The sequence below is a fragment of the Diorhabda carinulata genome, chromosome 8, assembly GCF_026250575.1.
Source record: "Diorhabda carinulata isolate Delta chromosome 8, icDioCari1.1, whole genome shotgun sequence".
In the NCBI taxonomy this organism is placed as follows: Eukaryota; Metazoa; Arthropoda; class Insecta; order Coleoptera; family Chrysomelidae; genus Diorhabda; species Diorhabda carinulata.
The window spans coordinates 8438394-8459877 of record NC_079467.1 but is presented as its reverse complement, the minus strand read 5'-3'; the positions used below and the strand labels follow the sequence as shown (position 1 = coordinate 8459877).

The 21484-nt window shown below is 31.1% G+C and overlaps 1 protein-coding gene across 2 annotated transcripts in view; it reads right to left on the bottom strand.

Moving 5' to 3' along the window:
- Positions 1-21484, bottom strand: part of LOC130897535 (arrestin domain-containing protein 1-like) — a 57256-nt gene continuing 35772 nt past the window's right edge. For both annotated transcript variants that reach the window (XM_057806446.1, XM_057806447.1), the window contains 3 exons: positions 14598-14715; positions 9155-9274; positions 1-2796 (listed from right to left, as the gene is read on the bottom strand). In XM_057806446.1, the coding sequence (XP_057662429.1) occupies positions 2735-2796; positions 9155-9274; positions 14598-14715 (300 nt within the window). In that variant the 3' untranslated portion in view covers positions 1-2734. The remainder of the gene's footprint in view (positions 2797-9154; positions 9275-14597; positions 14716-21484) is intronic.

Here is a 21484-nt window from a genome sequence, read left to right as displayed (position 1 = left end):
TTCTAGCAGTAAAAATGTAATTTATTCACAAAATTATAAAAATATAAAATTTAAGACATAGATCACTATCTAAAACCCAACAATGAGTCAAATCACCCATGGAAAAGATTATTTTTTATCATTACCCAAATATTTAGAGCCCAATGAATTTGCGAATTTGATAAACATAACAATTATTTACAGGATATAGAGGGCAGTACTATAAAACCAGCACCACTCCTCCAATGATCAGCTAGCATATTCATGTCACCATACTTCATTTGGAATAACCAGAGATTATTTCATTCAATTGACACATTGCCTTGTATCTGCCACGAAAATATGCAATTGTGAAAAATTTTGCAAGGTAATATGCGATAAAAATTCAACTCATTCCAAAAACTGGTAGGCTAATAAATCCACAAAAACAGACGAGGGTGGAACCGACTACATACAAAGCATAAGTGAACCACCAACAATACAGGACACTGTCAATATAGTACGGCAGGTCCCGTAGCCGTTTCAAACTCAGTTTTAGACCGTTTTCTTAGGTTTTTTTGTTGCGTAGAATCGATTTTTCGAGGGTGCCAAGCTCAAATCTAGCCGAATAATTTGTTATAAATAATTTAGTTGTTTACAAAACTACAACTCAAAGAAAGAAAGATGAAAGAAGGTTACAAATAAATAAGTTACTGTAGAGAAGTTATCGCGGGCACACCTCTGATCGCGGGCGCGTACTTTAGTCCAGTTTAAAACCTGCATAAACAACTAAGGGTCGAAACCATAACTGGAAGTGATCAAAATATTTGTTTTGATTAGCACTTTAAGCTACAATAAGGTGCATTTGGTTTTTTTTAATTTATATAACTTTAAAACATTTATAAAAAATGACGATGCTTTTATCATGAAAATTTCTAGATTCAAACTTCTGTAACTTTTTAACAGATCATATCTAAAAGTCTCTAACATCTCATTTTCAAACTTAAACTTTAACGTTTAAAATGAGCTGGTTCAAATCTCTTCGTCATGTAGGAACCAAGTAATGACCGATAAGTGAGAAAAAACGTCAATTTTTCATTATATTGACAATAACTTTTTAAATATTGATTTTTTGCAAAACACTGTAAAAGCTTGGCATTGTCGAAAAATCGATTCTACGCGTCAAAATACATATGGAAACGGATCAAAAACTGAGGGGAATTAGAAACGGCTCAAAAACTGAGAGGGGTTTGAAATGGCTACGGCACCCCCCTAGCTGCCGTACTGAGATCCTTAAATGAATATTGAGATAAAAGTTTATATACTTGAAAAAGTCAACAGAACTCAAAAAAGAATTTAAATAGTCATATTGTTGGAAAGTATAAGTATTCAGCTCAACCTATGCTGTTATATTTCTACATCTGAAAATCTAAGCAAGAGAATTAGTGCTATACTCATTTAATAACTAAGCAAAGAATAAGCAATCCTGAAGATTGTTGGCACCAGTAATTCTTGTTGTCGCCATGTAGTTTTATATTTTTAAATATAATATCTAAGGGAATATACATATTGAGATCAACAATATTTTACTCCACTTATGTGAAAAAAATCTATACTTTATTAGTAGTTAACTTAAAAAAATGAATTAAGGTGTATTTATAAGGTCACTAATTTTCCAATTAATCAATCGGCAGGGCTCTATGGCACTTTAATATCCATAAATAGGATTGAAAAACGAAAAATCGATCACGTAGCTATATTAATTTTTCAATTGTGACTGATTATTCAATCTGAGCGGCAATATCATTTATTTCTTCTTAAAAACTGATTTTAACCAGCCCTAAACATAACTAAATCTATTCCGTAGCTTATTCTTTCCATGATATTGCGTTATGCAAGTGTCTTTCATAGTCTTCTTCATATTTTTTCACTGCCTTTAGGTAACCTGAACAAAATTAGAATAATCGGATAACAAATTACTGCAATTTCCTTTAGTACAGTTATTGTATTCTTTGGCAAAATCAAGCCTAGCTCTGCAATGTTCTGTGCATAGTGGACTGTTTTTGTTTGTTGAATGAAACCAAAAAACGATGATCGCTTGTTGATATTGCCTTTATACGACCTAAACTCGTTCTAGTGTAAATATCGAATTAATGAAGCCGCTAAACAGTTAACTTAACCTCACAACATAGTACTTCAACCAGCCACCATAATGAACTGAAGGAATTACTAGGAACAAATCGTGTAAGTATTTGAACAAGCAAGAAAAATTATGAACTTGTTACGCAATAAGGGTTATCATCAAGTTATATAAGCCACATGAGCTAGTTGTGTTTTTCTAAAACAAAATAAATGGGAGGAAATATAATGTACTGAATTATTGCACCAAAGTTTTACAATTTTAATATTCAACTAAGAAAGTTTTTATCAATAATTGGTTTTCCAATTGAACAAAAAGGTGACAAACACAATCTGTAATCAACAAATTATAATACATGGTTCTATCATTCGGTGTTTTAATAAATCAATCCTGGAGTCGTCTTCTTGTAAAATAACAACCTTTACACTAAAATTACCCATAAAAATTGGATAATTAAAAATATTATTATTACTGAGAATTAATCCTCCAAGGATGTAAAAGAACATATAAAAGTAATTATATGTTCTGCACACAAAATATTTGATACTAGAACTAGTTGCATCCATCTAGTATATTTTATATACTATTGTAAATTATGCTACATAATTTTCTTATCCATATTCAGTTTCATTGTGTTCATTCTTTCTTTGACTTACACATAGCTTCTTCATATGATGGAGGAAGAGTATCAATATCATCTATAACAAACAAAAAAAAACTGTAATGGTAGTAAAGCACTGATCGAAGTACACTGTGTCCCAATTTGGTTGAGACTGCACTGTACCTCAGCTATTATTGAAAATATAGGCGGTTTTCGCGACCCTCTATCATTATTTCGTGAAACTTTTAAAGCCACAAACAGAAATATTCCAACTTCTTTGGTTTCTGAAATACAAGGCGAAAACAAAAATGTTTACTTTTCGAGATATTATTATTTCTCAGTTCCTGTCTAGGATAGAAAAAAAATGAAAACTGCTTATAATGAGTATTTTTACATAAAAGACAGTGGCGTATTTAGTAATTGTTTTTAGAGCACTGTTTTTAAGATTGGGCACAAACTTGGTATTTTTTTAATGGAGCACCCTGAATATTTTGACGTAAATTTTTTGCAATTTTGTTCTGAAGACATTGATGTATCACAACCTAATCTTCAATAAATTTCAGCTTCAAAAATCAGAAAAATTCTTTCACACATTCATTTAATTATTACTTTCTTAAAACTGAATGATGATTTAAAACTATTTAATTATATTCTAAACATAAAATGTCACTCTATAGCATAAACTTAAAAATTTTGAAAAAAAAATATATCGGGACAGATTCAACATTAAAAACTGTAATTACAAGAATCAAATTAGAAAGTGAATTACAAAAACCAAAAAAAACATATAAAGCTAATAAATTGTTCAAACCATTTCGTCTTATACATAAACCATATACAGTTTCAATTCGCCCTAAGGCATTTGAAATTATAACGGGTTGCCTTGGAAAGTATCTGAATTCTTCTTCGGTGTTCATCTATATTATTATGCCGATTTGCATAAATCTTATTTCTTAAGTATGAACATACAAAGAAATCTAAAATACTTGAGTCCGATAACCCGTGGGTGCCAATCGAGCGTCTACCAAAATGAGCACTTAAATATTATCTAGCTACCGTTGAAGTATGAGCAGGCGATGTCCTCCAACAACTCTGGCATATTATTTTGTAATAAATTTAGGTACCGTTGGGCAGTCAAGATACCCTCAAAAATTGTATATCAAATTTTAGTGTCCAATACCAAACATGAAAACCAAATCGGCCCTGTTGCTGTCGTTGAAAAGTGATATGTTGGTTTTCTTCATACCAATGTCTTGTATTTTGCCTATTAAATATGCCGCTGTTGCTTGTATGGGATTCGTCAGAACATATTACCTTACCACACTCGCTAAAATACTAATTTCACCAGTTTCAATTCTTTCAACATGAGATTGCATAGGTTTTGAATAGCAGCCAAAATTTAAAACATTTTAACGGGAATACCGAAGCCCGAGATGGCTAACGTCTTTCTGGAAACCTAATAAGGTTTTTTTTATTTTTTGTATTCTGTAACAAAATGAAATAATCCGATTCTTTACCTGTTTAAACATAATTGCAGCGCTGAAAGGTTTAAACATTTTATAATTTCAACTTTTCAGAATTTTAAAATTTCTCTGATTTTTGAAGCTGAAATTTATTGAAGATTAGGTTGTGATACATCAATGTATTCAGAACAAAATTGCAAAAATTTTACGTCAAAATATACGTTCCATTAAAAAAATACCAAGTTTGTGCCCAATCTTGAAAACTGTGATTCAAAAAAATTTTATTATTAGCAGTTTTAATTTTTTTATCAATCCAATACAGGACCTGACAAATAATAACATCTCCAAAAGTGAACATTTTTGTTTTCGCCTTGTATTTCAGGAACAATAGTAGTTGGAATTTTCTGTTTGTGGTTTTAACAGTTTCACAAAAAAGTGGTACAGGGTCGCGAAAACCGCATGTCTATATCTTTAATATTTTTTTATTCACTTTAATACAGTGATGTCTCAACCAAAATGGGACACAGTGTACATATACAAAGTGTCTAGGAACTTGATACTATGGTAGTGAGTAGAAGATATCAAAATGATAACTTTCATTATACAGAACTTCATACTGAGTTTTTTGTAATGAATCACTACATTATACATAGAAACTTGGACGCATCTTATGCCTAGACGGTAATTATCCCTAATTTCAACCTGAATAATATCTAAATTATAAAAATGAATTTTTAATTCCAACCTATTAAACATATTCTGTTATATACCAATACCAACTGCAAAAATTCCAGTCCTCTTAACACCTATTCTTTAAATTTTTTGTTTTTATTATTTGGCCACCCGGAGAACCTATCCTAAAAATTTGGTTTCAAAAAAAAACCGATAAGTATGGAAAAATCCGAATTCGGAAAAAAATGTGGTATGATAAGAATCCATTTTGTACATTATTTTGATCTCGTCTACTCGATTCTTAAATCTGTTTATCAGGTTCCAACATTTTGTCTAAAATTTGTATCATTTAGCAAGAAGTCGAACAGTTAGATGTACAAACATTATTTAGAAATATGAAGTATGTGTTTATTACAATTTCTTGATTTAATAGAATTTATTCTTTATTTTTTTTTTCATGTAGACGAAGATAACAAGAAATATTTTGCAATATTAGTATATTTTTCTTGACCATAATGACCGTGATCACAACTAAGAAAACCAGTATTTAGAAACCAAACACAATAGCACAGTGTGGAATTCAGTCAATTACCCTATATGCTGTTCGGCTTTTGAATATTTACTCGAGATATTTTACGCGAAATATGCACGTTATGTGGTAATAATAATGGAGACAATAAAAATATAAATGGAAGATTGAACCTTATATATATATATATATATATATATATATATATATATATATATATATATATATATATTACCTTTTATGTCAATAATTCCAATTTGTTTATTATTTCATAAATAGAGAAACATAAAAATTTTTATTTTTCCTTCTATTATTTTTATGTGAATATACAAATAGATTCAAATATAAGTCATTATTCAATAATCTCATCATCAGAATCATCAGTATCTGTTCTACTCAAACAATCGTCGGGGATCATATTCATCGAATTGATAATTATTACTTCTCCTTCTTCCACTTCCTCAATTAAACGAATTTCTGATATAAAATTTTTCTCGATTCTGATCATTATCACTGAAGGATATAGTTAAAAAAACTTTTCACATTGTGGAAAATGGAAAATTCACATTGCGGAAAATGGAAAATTGACATTTCTGGATTCTACATATTTTTAGAGCCGTCCAAATCACTGTTGTTTAAATTTGGATGATATGGGAACCTTAGTATTCCACCTATAGGTGCTTTGACTTTCTGTGTATTTTGACAAGAACTAATCGGAAGAAATTCAATTGAAAGTTGTTCAGGTTGCCTTTCTTATAATAAATCAAGTCCATGTTGACAAATCACTTGTTAGAGCAACAATGTTGTCCTTTTGAAACTGATATTCACAAGGCTTCTTGGGAATTGTGACTATTCTTCAGTTATTGTCTAGAATGTAGGTTCAATTTTTTCAATTTTCCCTGAATAATACAATTTAATATCAGATGCTTCACGTTATGTTTTTCCATCATTATTTCCCATCTATTGTGGATTCACTTTACGTGGTATTCTTCTACAATATGTTTAGAGTTACTTACCAAGCATTTCTGTATTCTAGTTAAATGAGTTCGAGTGATGATGATATTCACTTTTTCATTAACTAAGCTTTCTTTTGGTTCATATAATTTCACAATGTCACTGATCAAATATTATCCAGGTACAATTCTGCTACATTACACAATTGATTTTTGTTCAATTCGTAAAATAGTCCCTGAAGCCCGCGATGACTCTGTCGTTTGTTTTTCCCTGGTATATATACAATATACATGTGGTTATATTGTTTTAGTGCTTAATAATAATAGACAATTTACTGATCATATGTGATCAACAATGTGCAGTCTATGTGGAAAAACAATTCGAAAAAAAATAAAGACAGAGCTCACAACACAACAACAACAAAAAAGATGTAAAAAATATATTATGCGGGAAGATGAAATTATATAAATATGAAGACAATGAAAGATAATTATTTGAAAGAAAGCTTATACACAGAACATAATATAATAAGCTTAAATAGGGAGGGGTAATATATACGAATCAACAACTTAGCATACTTTATTCCTCTTGCCCCTCTACCCTTTCGGATGTTAGACTTATTGAAGTTGGGTCATTGCGTAGGCGTGTTTTTCCACAGCTGTTTTTATTTTTTCCTATCCTATGTCGTCTGCTTTCCTCACGTTATGTTTTCTTATTATAATTTCCATTTAATAAACTACATTCTATCTGCGAGAGGAAAAAAGTTTGACATTTTATCTTTGTTAACAGGTAACAAAATGTCACTTTTTATGAAACTACTTTTATTCATAATTCATTATACAATGAAGTTACATTTCTTCTATATCAAAAGTTTATATCCCGTTGATGTACTTGTATGATTTTTGAGGAGTCTACATTTCGAAAATGGGTAATCTACTAATTTTTAGGATAGGTTCTCTGGGTGGCCAAATAATAAAAACCAAAAATTTGGACCGCTGCTAAATCACATATTAAACAGCCACTTTTCACTTTTGGTGTACATTTAGGAAAATTGATTTTTCAAATTTTCATCATTATTTGAAAATATGACGCTTTTACAAACATACTCCAATATTAAGATTAAAATTTCTCCTAAATTGCTCATTTTATCTATATTACACTAGAATATGTTTAATAGGTTGGAATTAAAAATTCATTTTTATAATTTAGATATTATACCCGACTGGGCATAAGATGCGATGAGGTTTCTATGTATAATGTAGTGATTCATAACAAAAAACTCAGTATGAAGTTCTGTATAATGAAAGTTATCATTTTGATACCTTCTACTCACTACCACAGTGTCAAGTTCCAAGACACTTTGTATATGTACACTGTGTCCCATTTTGGTTGAGACAGCAGTGTATCTCAGCTAATATTGGATTGATAAAAAAATTAAAACTGCTAATAATAGATATTTTATAGATATTAAAATTTTTTTGAATCACAGTTCTCAAGATTGGGCATAAACTTGGTATTTTTTTAATGGAATATTTTGACTTAAAATTTTTGCAATTTTGTTCTTAATACATTGGTGTATCACAACCTAATCTTAAATAAATAAATTTCAGCTTCAAAAATAAGGAAAATTTCAAAATTTTTAAAAGTTGAAATTATAAAATGTTTAAACCTTTCTATCGAAAATGTCGAATAAGCGCTGCAATTATATTTAAACGGGTAAAGAATTGGCTTATTTCATTCTGGTGTTATTTTAGCAATACCATACGTTCTAAACACTTTATTAGCTATTTCTGTCCTGTGTACTACCCATTCATCAACATACGCTTCAGCGAACATTGATGGAACCGCCATGTATCTTTAGTGTCATCTAGTCTCCCCCAGATTCAACTAAAATCTTCGAAATAAATAACCGGTATATAAGTTAACATTTTCAAGTTGAAGGATGAGTTAACATTTTCAAGTTGAAAGAAATTAGCCGCTGTTTCGGGAACTTTATAAAACTGGTTTTCACCCACAATCTGATCGATACATTTCCATTGTCATATGCATAAAACAGGTGGCGATACTTTGCTGTTAATGGACGAAGGGCTATGTCCATTTGGTAAAATTTAACATATTGTTCAGTAACTACAAATCTCCTGTTTACATCATTCTCTGATTTAAGTTTCACAATTGATAACGTTCCTGAATCATCTAATGTTACATTGCTGATTTCACAAATTCGACAAGATCTTCTAATCCCAAATACAACAACAACCTTGACCATTAAATAAATTCTATCTAAAGCATTCTTTATGAAATCACTAATTTGTGAACTTGTAGAAATCGCAACTTTCTTGGGCTTGTTTAAGAAATGTTTTGAAATGTCTACTATTAGATCGTAACATAATTTTAACCATTGAATAATTAAACACACTGTTTATGGCTTTTGTTGTTGTGTCAATTTCGAAAAATAAGAACCGTCTCAAAGAAAGAGCTGCATGCTTTTTTCATCTTCCATTCCATGAATTTATGAACAATTTCTTTCTGATTTCTTTAAAAGTTTCTTTATCAACGTAATATTGTAATAATATAATTTTCCAATATTAAATCATCGTTTTAGCAGTACAGAAAAAAATTGTTTATTATATATGAGAAAAATACTAGATTTCAGCTTCCCAACCTCAAGCTAAATCTAGTAAATTTTTGCCTTGTATAATAAATAACTATTTTCCAATTAAATCCCAACATGTGAATATGTTTCTTCCAGTTTCTTTGGTAATGGTATAATTTTGTAAAATGATACAGCTACAGCACACATGTAGCGCTTGTACTTATTCTTACTGAAGATTACGTACCTGTAGTTTTCCACGGCGCCGAGGGTCGATCTATTGGAGGAGCACTCGGTATATTCTCATTGCTTGAATTGAAGAAATTGAATCCTAATGGTCTGTTTATTGCACCCGAACTGTGAACTCCTATAATGTCATAATACCAAATTATAAAAATAATTATAATTATTGAACATACATGCTCGAACCCGACTTCCAATATTGAACTGAACTGAACAATTAACTTTATAAAAAGAATGTCAATAAATTTAGACGAACGAAGAAAATTATGTCAACACACTAACTATAAATTATAACAATTTGTAAATTTTACTTCCTATTCAGGGAAAGCTGCAATATATGCCTTTTTTGTGTGAAATTGGTACTTTTATTGAAATTAACCTCATTAAATACACCTGTATATTGATGATAATAGCTTTGCTCGCGGTAAATAATTTGGACATATTCCGAATGAATTCGGAATATTTCCTGGCCGTGTCAAATGTGCATGCTTCGTTCAGAATATGTTCTGGGCCGGTATAGTCAGGTCCTCGTGGAATGCGAGCGGATTGAAATTCATTGATGTCTGGATTCTCCTGCCCTTTCCTCGCAATAGGAACACTTTCGCCAACAAACTCGCAAACAGACAATTCTAACCTATCATTCTTATTGAAACAGTGTTCTAATAATGTTATTATTGTATGTAAATGATTTATAATTATAGTCATTTCATTAAACGAGTAGTGTGCTGAATTTTTAAAAATAAAATGCCAGAAAGATGAAGATTTTTTATAAAACATAATTTGGTGCGATGAATGGAAATTCATGAAAAATGGATATTTAATAGATCTAATTCCCATTATTGGAGTCAAGAGAATCTTCATTTAATCAAAGAACGTGCTTTTCAAGATCGGTGGCAATTCAATGTCTTTTGTGCTATTAGAAACAATAAAATAATAACATTTCATTTCTACGATGGGAATTTGAATGGTTAGAAAAAACAATCTATTGATTTATTCTTAATTAATAATGTAAAAAACACGGTTTTTGTATTTTTTAATATTTTTTGTTTTATTTTTAGGTGAAAGATATCTTGATATTTTAAGAAATTTAAAACACAATTATTTGGACAGCTTGCCACCAGACGAATTGAACAAACTTTTTATTATACATAACGGTGCTCTTGCTCACAATTCAATCGTCATAAATATATTTTTAGAAGAGCAATTTGAAGACAAGTGGTTAGCACATAATGGTCCTTTTCGGTTGCCTCCTCGTTCTCCAGATACGACGCCTTTAGATTTTTTTATATGGAGTCACATAAAACAAGAGGTTTAGTTACAAGCCTTAATAACTAGAAAAGATTGTGAGCTAAGAATTCGAAATTCCTTCAATTCCCTCTTTGAGATGATGATAAGCCGTGCGACGAATGAAGGCGTACTGAGAAGGGGTAAAAAAATACATTAAAGTTCAAGGGAGCAACTTTGAACATTTATTTTAAAACATCAGACTATTTTCCTTTGGCTTTTAGTTTTCCATAAAATTTTGTAGCATATCTTATTCTACGAACACAGGATTTCAATTCCTAACATGTTTTATTAGCACCGCCAACGCACAATTTTAAACTGCGCATGAATCTGATGAAATAACACATTCAGGATATTTACCGCGAACAAAATTTATATATGGCGACATAGCGAGCCTCCATGCATATAGACTTCCCAATTTATCATCTTAAATAGATATTCGCAAATATAAAATGAGAAGATACTTTATTCATAAAGATATCAGACTCTCTGAACAAAATAAAAAAGAATTGAAAAATCCATTCCAACGACGTTGTTGACAAATTGGAAATAATAAAATCCAACAAACAACACGGAAGCTATTCAGAAAGAGATATGATTTCAAATTTATTTTATACGGCAAGCAAATACGTTTTCTTATGTTTATGTAAAAAGCAAGCACAAAACGATAAACCCTATTACACTCGAGTAGTGCCTGCTATGTGGTATGCCTGTGGATATTGATATTAAACTTCTGTAGGTTGAAGTGTACCTTGGTACTTGATTCCACAAACTTGTACTTCTACAAAGAAAATAAATGTGAATTTCATCATTATGGTTTTGCCAAACGATATTTCAGTTGGAACATAACAAGTTTTTTCTCCATGAGACTTCCTTCCCACGGTAAGAAATGTTCGACTTTACTGGTGTGAGGAAAAGTGCATCATACATATGTATTTAAGAGATTAATGTTTGCTTGGAATACACATTATAATATTTAATTGAGTATACAAACTCCCTAACACAAGGTTTTATTAATAATCTTGAACAAAATATACAAATTTATTTTTTGTTTTTATTTGAAGGTATATTTATCATAAGTGCATTATTTTTTAAACAATTCGAATGTTTTGTTGGTTTTATTTAAACGAGTGGATTGTATATGTATATAAATTATTTACTTTCAAAACAATTTCTAAATTTATGACAAATAATAGTTATATAAAACATAATACAACGTTTTCGTCTATCACTTGGAATTATTAGTTTTTCGTCCGATTTCATAATCCAACCCTAATTGACACTTCAAATAAAGATTCCTTTAAATTTTAGAGTCCTTTAACTTAGTAAAGTGGTCCCACAACAAATTTGTAACGGTCTATTTAGCTAGTGTGGCCACAGCATTCGAGCAAGATAGACGTTGACAGAGCTCCGGACCTCAAAGACTTTTTAATTCTGTTTAAATGGGTTCTTTAATAACCCATCAAGGTTTCCTTCTTTAGTTTCGTTTCTTCAATAGTTGTTTTAGAAGGTAATAATGCCATCATTCGTCGCCAAGCATCACTTTGTGTTGCAAAATTCTTGACACTTTTGAGTTTCGGACATATTCTGTATTTTTTCAATATGTGTCTTTAGAAAAAGAAATAAAATGAAACGTAGAAATGTGTGTTAAAGAGTGTTTTGTCACAACATTTATTTGGGCTTAATCTTTGTCGGCATACTGTTGTGTTTTCTATTCGCCAATTTAATTCTTCAATTCAATTAATCAATTCAACGATAATTTTTTTGTAACAAACAAATTTTCTTGCAATGAAAAGATTAGACTTGAAATGAACATTAACACCAGTACTACTACATTTATCTAATTAACATTTATCTACTTTTAGAAAGAAGTTGAAGTAGAAAATGTTGAAAGTAGATCCAACGCGAAAGTGTCCGTAGGGAAAAGTGTTCAGCACCTTTAAGCTAAATACGAAAACTTGTAGAAACATGCAAAGACTAAGTTATTTGATCTTTGCATGTGATTCGTTGTGTTTTGCAGAGTACATATATTGTACTGTCGGGCAGCAAAAGCTATAATCTGAAAAAGGTCTTGATTCGGATAATGTGAGAACTAGTGAATACAGTAGTATTAGACAATTCGTTCAATTTTTGATTGCAGTGGAGTAAATATACTTCTCGTACACTAAAGAAGCCTGTGAACCAACAACTTCGATCAATAACTAATCCGCTCAAATATGTAAAAAATAAATATGAAAAAAATATATATTATTGGAGAAGAAAAATGAAATTATGGAAAGAAAAGAAACACGAGAAAAAAATGATTCTTCTTAATATTCAAATTGATTTAAATTCTTAATTCATTATTTTATTTATTTTACTCGTATATATATATATATATATATATATATATATATATATATATATATATATAATTTAATATATATTATTATATTATTTTTCTTCAAATTTTTATTTTCTTTTCTATAAGAATCAGTTTGTAATAACATGTTAAAATTGACATTTCGACATATTTCCATTAATTTACATAATTAAATTAATCAATAGATCACCTACATCATGAATATCAAAATAAAAATAAAATAGGAATCTGTTTCAACAAGAAAAATTTGTAGCAGCTATCAGTCAAATTATTCATAATTGTATTAAAATTTATGAAATTCATTTAAACTAGAGTTTTGGAGATATATCTTTATGTCAAGAATTAAAATGAACTAACTACTTACAATACGAAGATATATTGAAAAATTCTTAGCCTATTATAGAACCAAACTAAATTTCAATGTCAAAATATTTGATTACTCAACATTGGATAATTGAATATATTTATTACAGCGAACCTGCAACGTCTCTAAACCTTTCAAAAAAATGTTTCTTCTTGCTCTGCAAACCAGACATCCACAGCTTTTATTACCTCCTAGTTGGAAGAAAATTTACGACCTTTTAAACTTTTTTCCAGTAGAGGAGAGATGATAGTCAGACGGAGCCAAATCTGGTGAATAAGGGGGGTGTTCTAGTAATTCAATCACTAATGTCGAATAGTAATATCCTTATCCAAAAAATCAATCATGATTACTCCATGGCAATTCCAAAAAACTGAAGCAAGAACTTTTCCAGCAGATTTTTGGACACGAAACTTCTTAGGTCTTAGAGAACCAGAGTGTCGCCATTCCATCGATTGTTGCTTTGTTTCTGGATCGTAGTAACAATTCGGTTTAAGAAGTCTACATCGTTTTCAAATCGAGCACAGATCGAACGCGATGCTTCTACCCTTGCACGCTTTTGGTCAACATTCAAACATTTGGGGATCCATTTTGCATGTCAAAATGGACGTGAACTATATGATGAACGCGTTCGTATGAATATTCAGTGAATGAAATATCCGTTTTAGCCCAATTCGACGGTCTGATAAAATCATGTCATGAACTGCATCTATATTTTCGGGGATTGACACAGAAACTGGCCTTCCCGATCGGACATCATCATTAATGGAGAATTTACCTCATTTGAAGCTTGCAGTCCAATTTTTCACGGTCATAAATCTCCTTACCTCTTAACCCTTTTAAATACAGGTACTTGATGATGCCTCGATACTCCAATTTTTCGATTTTCACAATTTCGGTTTAAATCTTTTATCTTTTAATTTATTGCGTAACACTGGTTTACTTTTTTGACTTCACAGTGACACTTCTAATAAGTTATTGTTCATTGCTATGGTAACGCAATATTTTGTTTATGCATGGATCTAACTAAATATCAATACATCTTCGTAATTTAATATTCTGGGTCTGTATAATGTATTCTTTATTCAAAATTATACCTGGTTTTATGACTCGAAAATATTTATCTTTACTTCAATGAAATACTAAAACAAATTCTTTTACAAGATAATGTGTTTACCAACTGTTATTCAAATAAAAAATTTTCCGCTTCCAAATTATGGTGAACTAAAAATATGAAAAGTATTATATCTTAAAGAATTACGAATCTTCCTGAATTTGATTCAATATTGCCTTGAATGTGGGCTTAGTTATTCAAAATCTTTCGAAAAAATCTATGTCGTCATATGTTAAAAAATAATTTTTCGATGATTTATATATATATATATATATATATATATATATATATATATATATATATATATATATATATATAATACTCACTTCTCACTGGTTCATGTCGATGTCCGGGCCGCCGCTGTGTATCGATAGGAATATGACCTAATTTTATTTCCGTTTGAACATCTAAAGTATTTTCTGAGTCATTTATCAGACATTCAGCCTACAAAATAAAATTCCGTTTTGGATAGATGTGATACTTATATTGGTAATATTCAGAGATAATTTTAAATAAATTCAATAGTTCATATACTTAGCTTTTAAAAATACTCGGACGCATCGATTATTTTTTCTTTTTAATACAAACAAAATGATAAATTATTTTTCAATCTGTATAGTTTGTCTCAATTTAGAGATATATTGCCAATGTTAAATTTGTTAAACAGCAGCAATTTTTAGAGAGTGTGTAAAGTTATAGATAACTGCAAAATATTATTATTTTTCCTATACCAATTACAAGATAATAATGGGAAACAATAATGTAGCCAAATTAGATAAATGAAATAATGTAAGCGCATGACCTATTAATATTTGCTAATATAAAGAAAGAACTACAAAACAGTGAGAAGTGGAGTGTTGAAATACAACAATACGCCGCGGATAAAAACCCAAACACAAAAATAATGAAGATATCAAACAAACCCTACGCAAGTACAACAACAGGTGAACAAGTGCATTAATAAACAATGGTAATCTGAGACAATTGACAAAGAGTTATCCAGTTACAGCAAACAAGATAATATCCACATACACTGTGTCCCATTTTGTTTGAGACTGCACTGTAGCTATTGTTTACTTTTGGAGATGTTATTTATTTAAACTGCTTATAATAGATATTTTTACATAAAAGACAGTGGCGTATTCAGTGATTGTTTTTAAGATTGGGCACAAACTTTGTATATTTTAAATGGAACAGCCTGTATATTTTAACGTAAAATTTTTTGAATACATTGATGTATCACAACCCAATCTTCAATAAATTTCTGTTTCAAAAATGAGAAGAATCCATATTATGTTTGTTTATTTAATAGTAGGCCATGAATTCTTTTACACAATTATTACTTTCTTAAAGCGTCATGTGATTTAACTATATTCTAAAAATAAAATCAAAATATCACTCTTTAACATAAAACAAAAAAAAATACGAGTATATCGGTACAGATTCAACATTAAACGCTGTAATTACAAGAATCAAATTGGAAAATGAATTACAAAAACCAAAAACAAACATATAAATCTAATAAAATTGTTCAGCGCTGCGTCCATTTTGTCTTATACATAACCCACTTACAGTTTCAATTCGCCTTAAGGCATTTAAAATCATAAAGGGTTGCCTTGGCAAGTATCTGAATTCTTCTTCGGTGTTCACCTATATTATTATGTCGATTTGCATAAATCTTTTTTTCAAGTACAAAGAAGTCTATAATACTAAATTCCGATGATCTCGGGGGCCATCTGATTGGCCCGTGTATGCCAATCCAGCGTCTACTAAAATGAGCACTTAAATATTCTCTAGCTACCCTTGAATTATGAGCGGGCGTTCCATCTTACTAGAAATATATCCGATGTCGCTGTACCAAAGATATGTCCTCCAGCAACTCTGGAATATTATTTTGTAACATATTTAGGTATAGTTGGGCTGTTGAGCTAGCCTCAAAAATTGTATATCAAATTTTAGTGCCCAATACAAAACATGAAAACCAAATCGGCCTTATTACTGTCGTCCAAAAGTAATATGTTGGTTTTCTTGATACCAATGTCTTGTATTTTTCTTATTAAATATGCCGCTGCTGCTTGTATGGGATTCGTCAGACCAGATACCTTTTTCGCAAAATCCGGGTCTTCATTAGTTTTCGTTAAAACCAATTTGAAAATTCCAATCGTTTAAATGGATAGTCAGGATGCAATTCTTGAACAATATTTACCTTGTACGGTTTAAATTTATGCTTTTTTAAAATTTTTTGCACTTTTGATATTGAAACTTCTACCCCTTCTTCTATTTTTCTACAGGAAATTTGGGGTGTTGCTTCTACACACGCTAAAATATTAATTTCGCCAGATTCATTTCTTTCAACACGAGGTTGCTTAGATTTTGAATAGCAGCCAAAATTTAAAGGATTTTATACATGTGCGAAAGAATTCATGGCCTAATATTGAATAATATGGATTTTTCTGATTTTTAAAACTGAATTTTATTGAAAATTTTCCGTCAGGTTGTATTTCAAAAATACCCAACAGCGTTCTAAAAAAATTTCTAAATACGCCACTGACTTTTATGTAAAAATATCTATTATAAGCAGTTTTCATTTTTATTCTACTTTATACAGGATCTGAGAAATAATAACATCTCAAAAATTGAACATTTTTGTTTTCATCTTCTATTTGTGGAACAAAAGTAGTTGGAATATTTCTGTTTTTGGCTTTAAAAGTTTTACAAAAAGTGATATAGGCTCGCAAAACCGCATGTCTATATCTTTAATAATAGCTGAGATACAGTGCAGTCTCAACTTAAATTGGACACAGTGTATAGCAGGGGTGGGCAAAATCCGGCCCTTTTGTGTACTTTACCCGGCCCCCGACATAATAAAAATTGGAAAAATGGATTTTATGCAAGTATTTATTGACTTGTTTAAAAATTACGTACATATTAGACAGGTTACAAATTGTTCACTTTTATTATTATTATTGACTGTCAAATTTCTTTATCTTAATGCCTCAAAATGACACTTGTATTGTTGTCAAAAAAATTTTTTAAGCAGGGAAAAAACCTCACTCAAAACATTCGTATGTTCATAGCATATGATCTACGGTCCAGGAGACATTTTGAAAATCCCATTATGGCCCGCGCTTGAAAATACTTTTCCTCTACTGCTGTACAGGATATTTTATTTATTAATCAACAAATTGGAGCAGAAAATAACAATGTGTGAAATGATACTGAGAAATAATGCGGAAATGAAGAGAATAGATGAAAAAAGGAACAATACAATCAGACATGAATCGACAATCGAGCAGCAACAGTTCAGACTGTTTGGACTTTTGCAAAAAAAAGAAAAGCGGGCGCAGAAGTAAATATAATAAGGTAATATCAAACAACTTGTAAAAAAGGATTGAACTGAAGATGGGCTGAATAGGAAGTACAGGATAGATCGAATCTTATCATAGGGCCATTTATCGATTACTTAGTTAATTTGCCAAACAACGGCGAACGTGATAACTTTCCCGGATTATATTCTCAAACTATATAGAAATGTGAAAGGTCCCCGACACTGCCACACGACCAGCGGATTCCAAAGTGCAATAAACAATATTCACATAGTCAGCGGATTCCAAAACACGTATCAAACAAATATAAGTTCAATGCATTAAAATTAGAATTCATTCATTGTTTTGTTACTGTTCATTGTTAAAATATTCAAATATTGATTTGTCTGTAAAGTTATTTTCTGTAGAAATTATAAGTCGTTTATTTTAAATAAAAGTACTTTTTAAAAAAGTTAAAAGTGTCTCAAAGAACATTTCTGGCGCTGCGAACAGGATCAAATTCGTACAGAAACACAAGTTTTCCTGGTCAACAAGTTGTTAAACGAGACGATCCATCGAACCAAGGCGAGAAAAACGTAGTATGCAGAAGACATCACCAGTGATCATCCTCTTGTAAGTACAACGTTCCTTTTCACCTTATTTATGAGCACTTTTAGCGATATTTCTGAAAGTAACTTACATTTATTATTGTCAAATCTCTCTATAAACCCTTTGGACAGTTCTACTTCAGCTAATAGTTCTCGATTTTCTAAAAATCAAATTTTAAAAGTTCGAAACACTGATAGCTTGAATATGTCTCTTCAAAACAATGATATCTCCAGCCTCTGTGCCACTCTACCTGAATTTAGTTCGAAAGATAATCTTTCAACATTTATAAAATCGGTAGATAACTTAATTACGTTCCTTCGGTCACAGAATCTCACTCAACCTCAAGAATTCATATTAAATGCCAATATTATTTCTCGTATAAAAGGTGAACCTAGAGATTTTTTAAACTACTCAAATTTAACACTTTGGACTGATGCACGTCCAGCATTACTATCTAAATACGGAGATCGACGCTCCGAAGATATTTTACTAACTCAATTATCTACAACAGTTCAGTACGATAATGAGACGTATGACCAATATCACCAAAGAATCTCTAATAATTTAAATGATTTGCTTCAACACATAGCCCTTAATGATAATATACAAACTGTAAATTTCAAAACCCCATACTTTAAAAATATTGCTCTCAAAACGTTTTGCACTGGCATTAACGAGCCATATTGTGAATATTTATCACATTTTCAAATAAATTCTCTCGATGAAGCCCTGCAAAAATGTATCTCCTACGATAATCATAAAAATCAACAATTATATATGAACTTTTTGAGGAGTCAACAAAATAGAAGACTACCCTCTATCCAAAAATCAAAACAAAATTCTATTCCTTCAAACCACAATAGATTTAATCAAACTTTCACGCGAAACCCTATTATTAACCCAAGTTCCCCACGAAATAACTCTTTTTCAAATATCCCTATTTCTCCTATAAATAGAATCCAAAATAACCACCCTTTTAGAAATAACCAAAGTTTTACTAGATCTCAGCCTAATAATACTTTTGGTAATAACCATACATTTAATAATCCATCTACCAGCAATTCTTTTGGAAATAAGCCAAACTCCCTTGCTCCACAACACCAAAGAAATTCTCTAACTTCTCGAAATGTCCCACAACCAATGAGTGGTGTACAAACTATTTCTACTAGAAACCAACCAATGAGTACTTCCACGAGAAAAACTTTTAATTTTAATGTTGATTCCCATCAAAATGAAAACTTCAACCCTAACGATACTTTAGACTTTGACGATACAAATGACAATTTTGAAAACGAAAATTCTCATCCAGACGTCCAGGTCGAAAATTTTTACGAAGCCACTCACGAAGCACCAATTCAATAAATCTTAATAATATCCGTAACAACCCCCAACTACCATACTTCATTATGCCAAAATCAAAACTAAAAGTCTTAATTGATACAGGAGGCTCAGATACAATCATATCTCCTAAAGCTTCTACCTTTTTCAACTCAAATCACATTTATAATAAGCCCTTCACGTTGACTTCCATGAAAATAACCCGGAAGTATAAATCCAATATTAAAACACCCTTGCTCGAAGAACTTAACATTTTAGAACCCATCGACGCTAGAATTGCCGATTGGAGTAAAGACTTCGACATACTATTAGGAAATTACGACCTAGAACGCTTGCATGCTTTGATAGATTATCAAAGTAAATTACTTACATTAAAACGTCTTAATATTACTATTCCTTTTGACACCTTGTATAATAAAATTCCTGTAGACATCTTCAATGGAGACATTCTCCTACCCGAAACTATAATAAATAACATTAAAATTCCTGAATCTATCCATACTGTTGCCAACGGTTACATTAACGATATCTATTTACCAACTCCTTTGCCCTTAGAACCTATACATGTCGAGCATTTAGATAAATACGAAATATGTAACGGTCCAAGTAAATTCGATCCTTCATTAATTCGTACTCAGCATCTGAACCAAGAAGAAAAGGAAAAAATTTTGAAGCATTGTAACAAATATAAGGATATTTTCTATGACGATAATTCTGATTTAACTTTTACTTCGGCCATTAAGCACGAAATAAGAACAAAAGACGAAAACCCAATTTACGTCAAAGGCTTCCGACATCCGAAAGCAATGCAAGAAGAAATTTCCAGACAGATTAATCAATTACTCGATAAAAAAATTATTAGACCATCAATGTCTCCTTACTCCGCCCTTGTTTGGGTTGTACCAAAAAAAACCGATGCTTCCGGCAAGAAAAAATTCCGTATGGTTATTGACTACCGCAAACTAAACGAAAACACCGTTGAAGATAAGTATAATCTTCCCAATATAGAAGACATTTTAGATAATCTAGGAAAAGCTACATATTTTACTACCCTTGATCTAGCCCAAGGCTTCCATCAAATTGAAGTCCACCCAAATTCAATCGAAAAAACAGCTTTTTCCGTACCACATGGCCACTACGAGTTTTTACGAATGCCATTTGGTCTTAAAAATGGACCTTCCACTCTCGAAAAATTGATGGATAACATTCTCCGACCTTTTCTCCACAAATGTTGTTTCGTCTATATGGACGACGTCATAATTTTCTTCCCTTCAAGAACACTTGATTCACATTGCTGCAATCTTTGAAACATTCCGAAAGGCAAATTTGAAAATTCAATTAGACAAATCTGAGTTTCTGACAAAAGAAGTCGCTTTCCTTGGTCACATTGTGACTCCTGAAGGCATTAAACCCAATCCTAGTAAAATAGAGGCCATTAAAAACTTCCCTATTCCAAAGACTGTGAAAGAAGTGAGATCATTCTTAGGACTCATTGGATATTACAGAAGATTCATCCCAAATTTTGCAAGAATAACATCACCCTTTTCTCGATGCACTCGTAAAGGAGCTATCATAGACCCAACGAATGTCAATTACAAAGAATGTTTTGAGAAGTGCAAACAACTCTTATGCAATGCCCCAGTTCTGCAGTACCCAGATTTTTCAAAACCTTTTGTTTTGACAACCGACGCCTCCAATATTGCCATTGGCTCTGTATTATCACAAAACAACCATCCCATTTCGTATTACTCCCGAACTTTGAACTCCGCCGAGCAAAATTATTCAACTATCGAAAGAGAACTTCTGGCAATCTTAGATTCCTGTAAACATTTCCGCCCGTATTTGTTTGGTCAAAAATTCACTGTCGAAAGCGACCACAATCCTCTAGTATGGATTTGCAAAATTAAAGACCCCACATCTCGGTTAGCCCGATGGAGACTGAAACTGGAGGATTACAATTT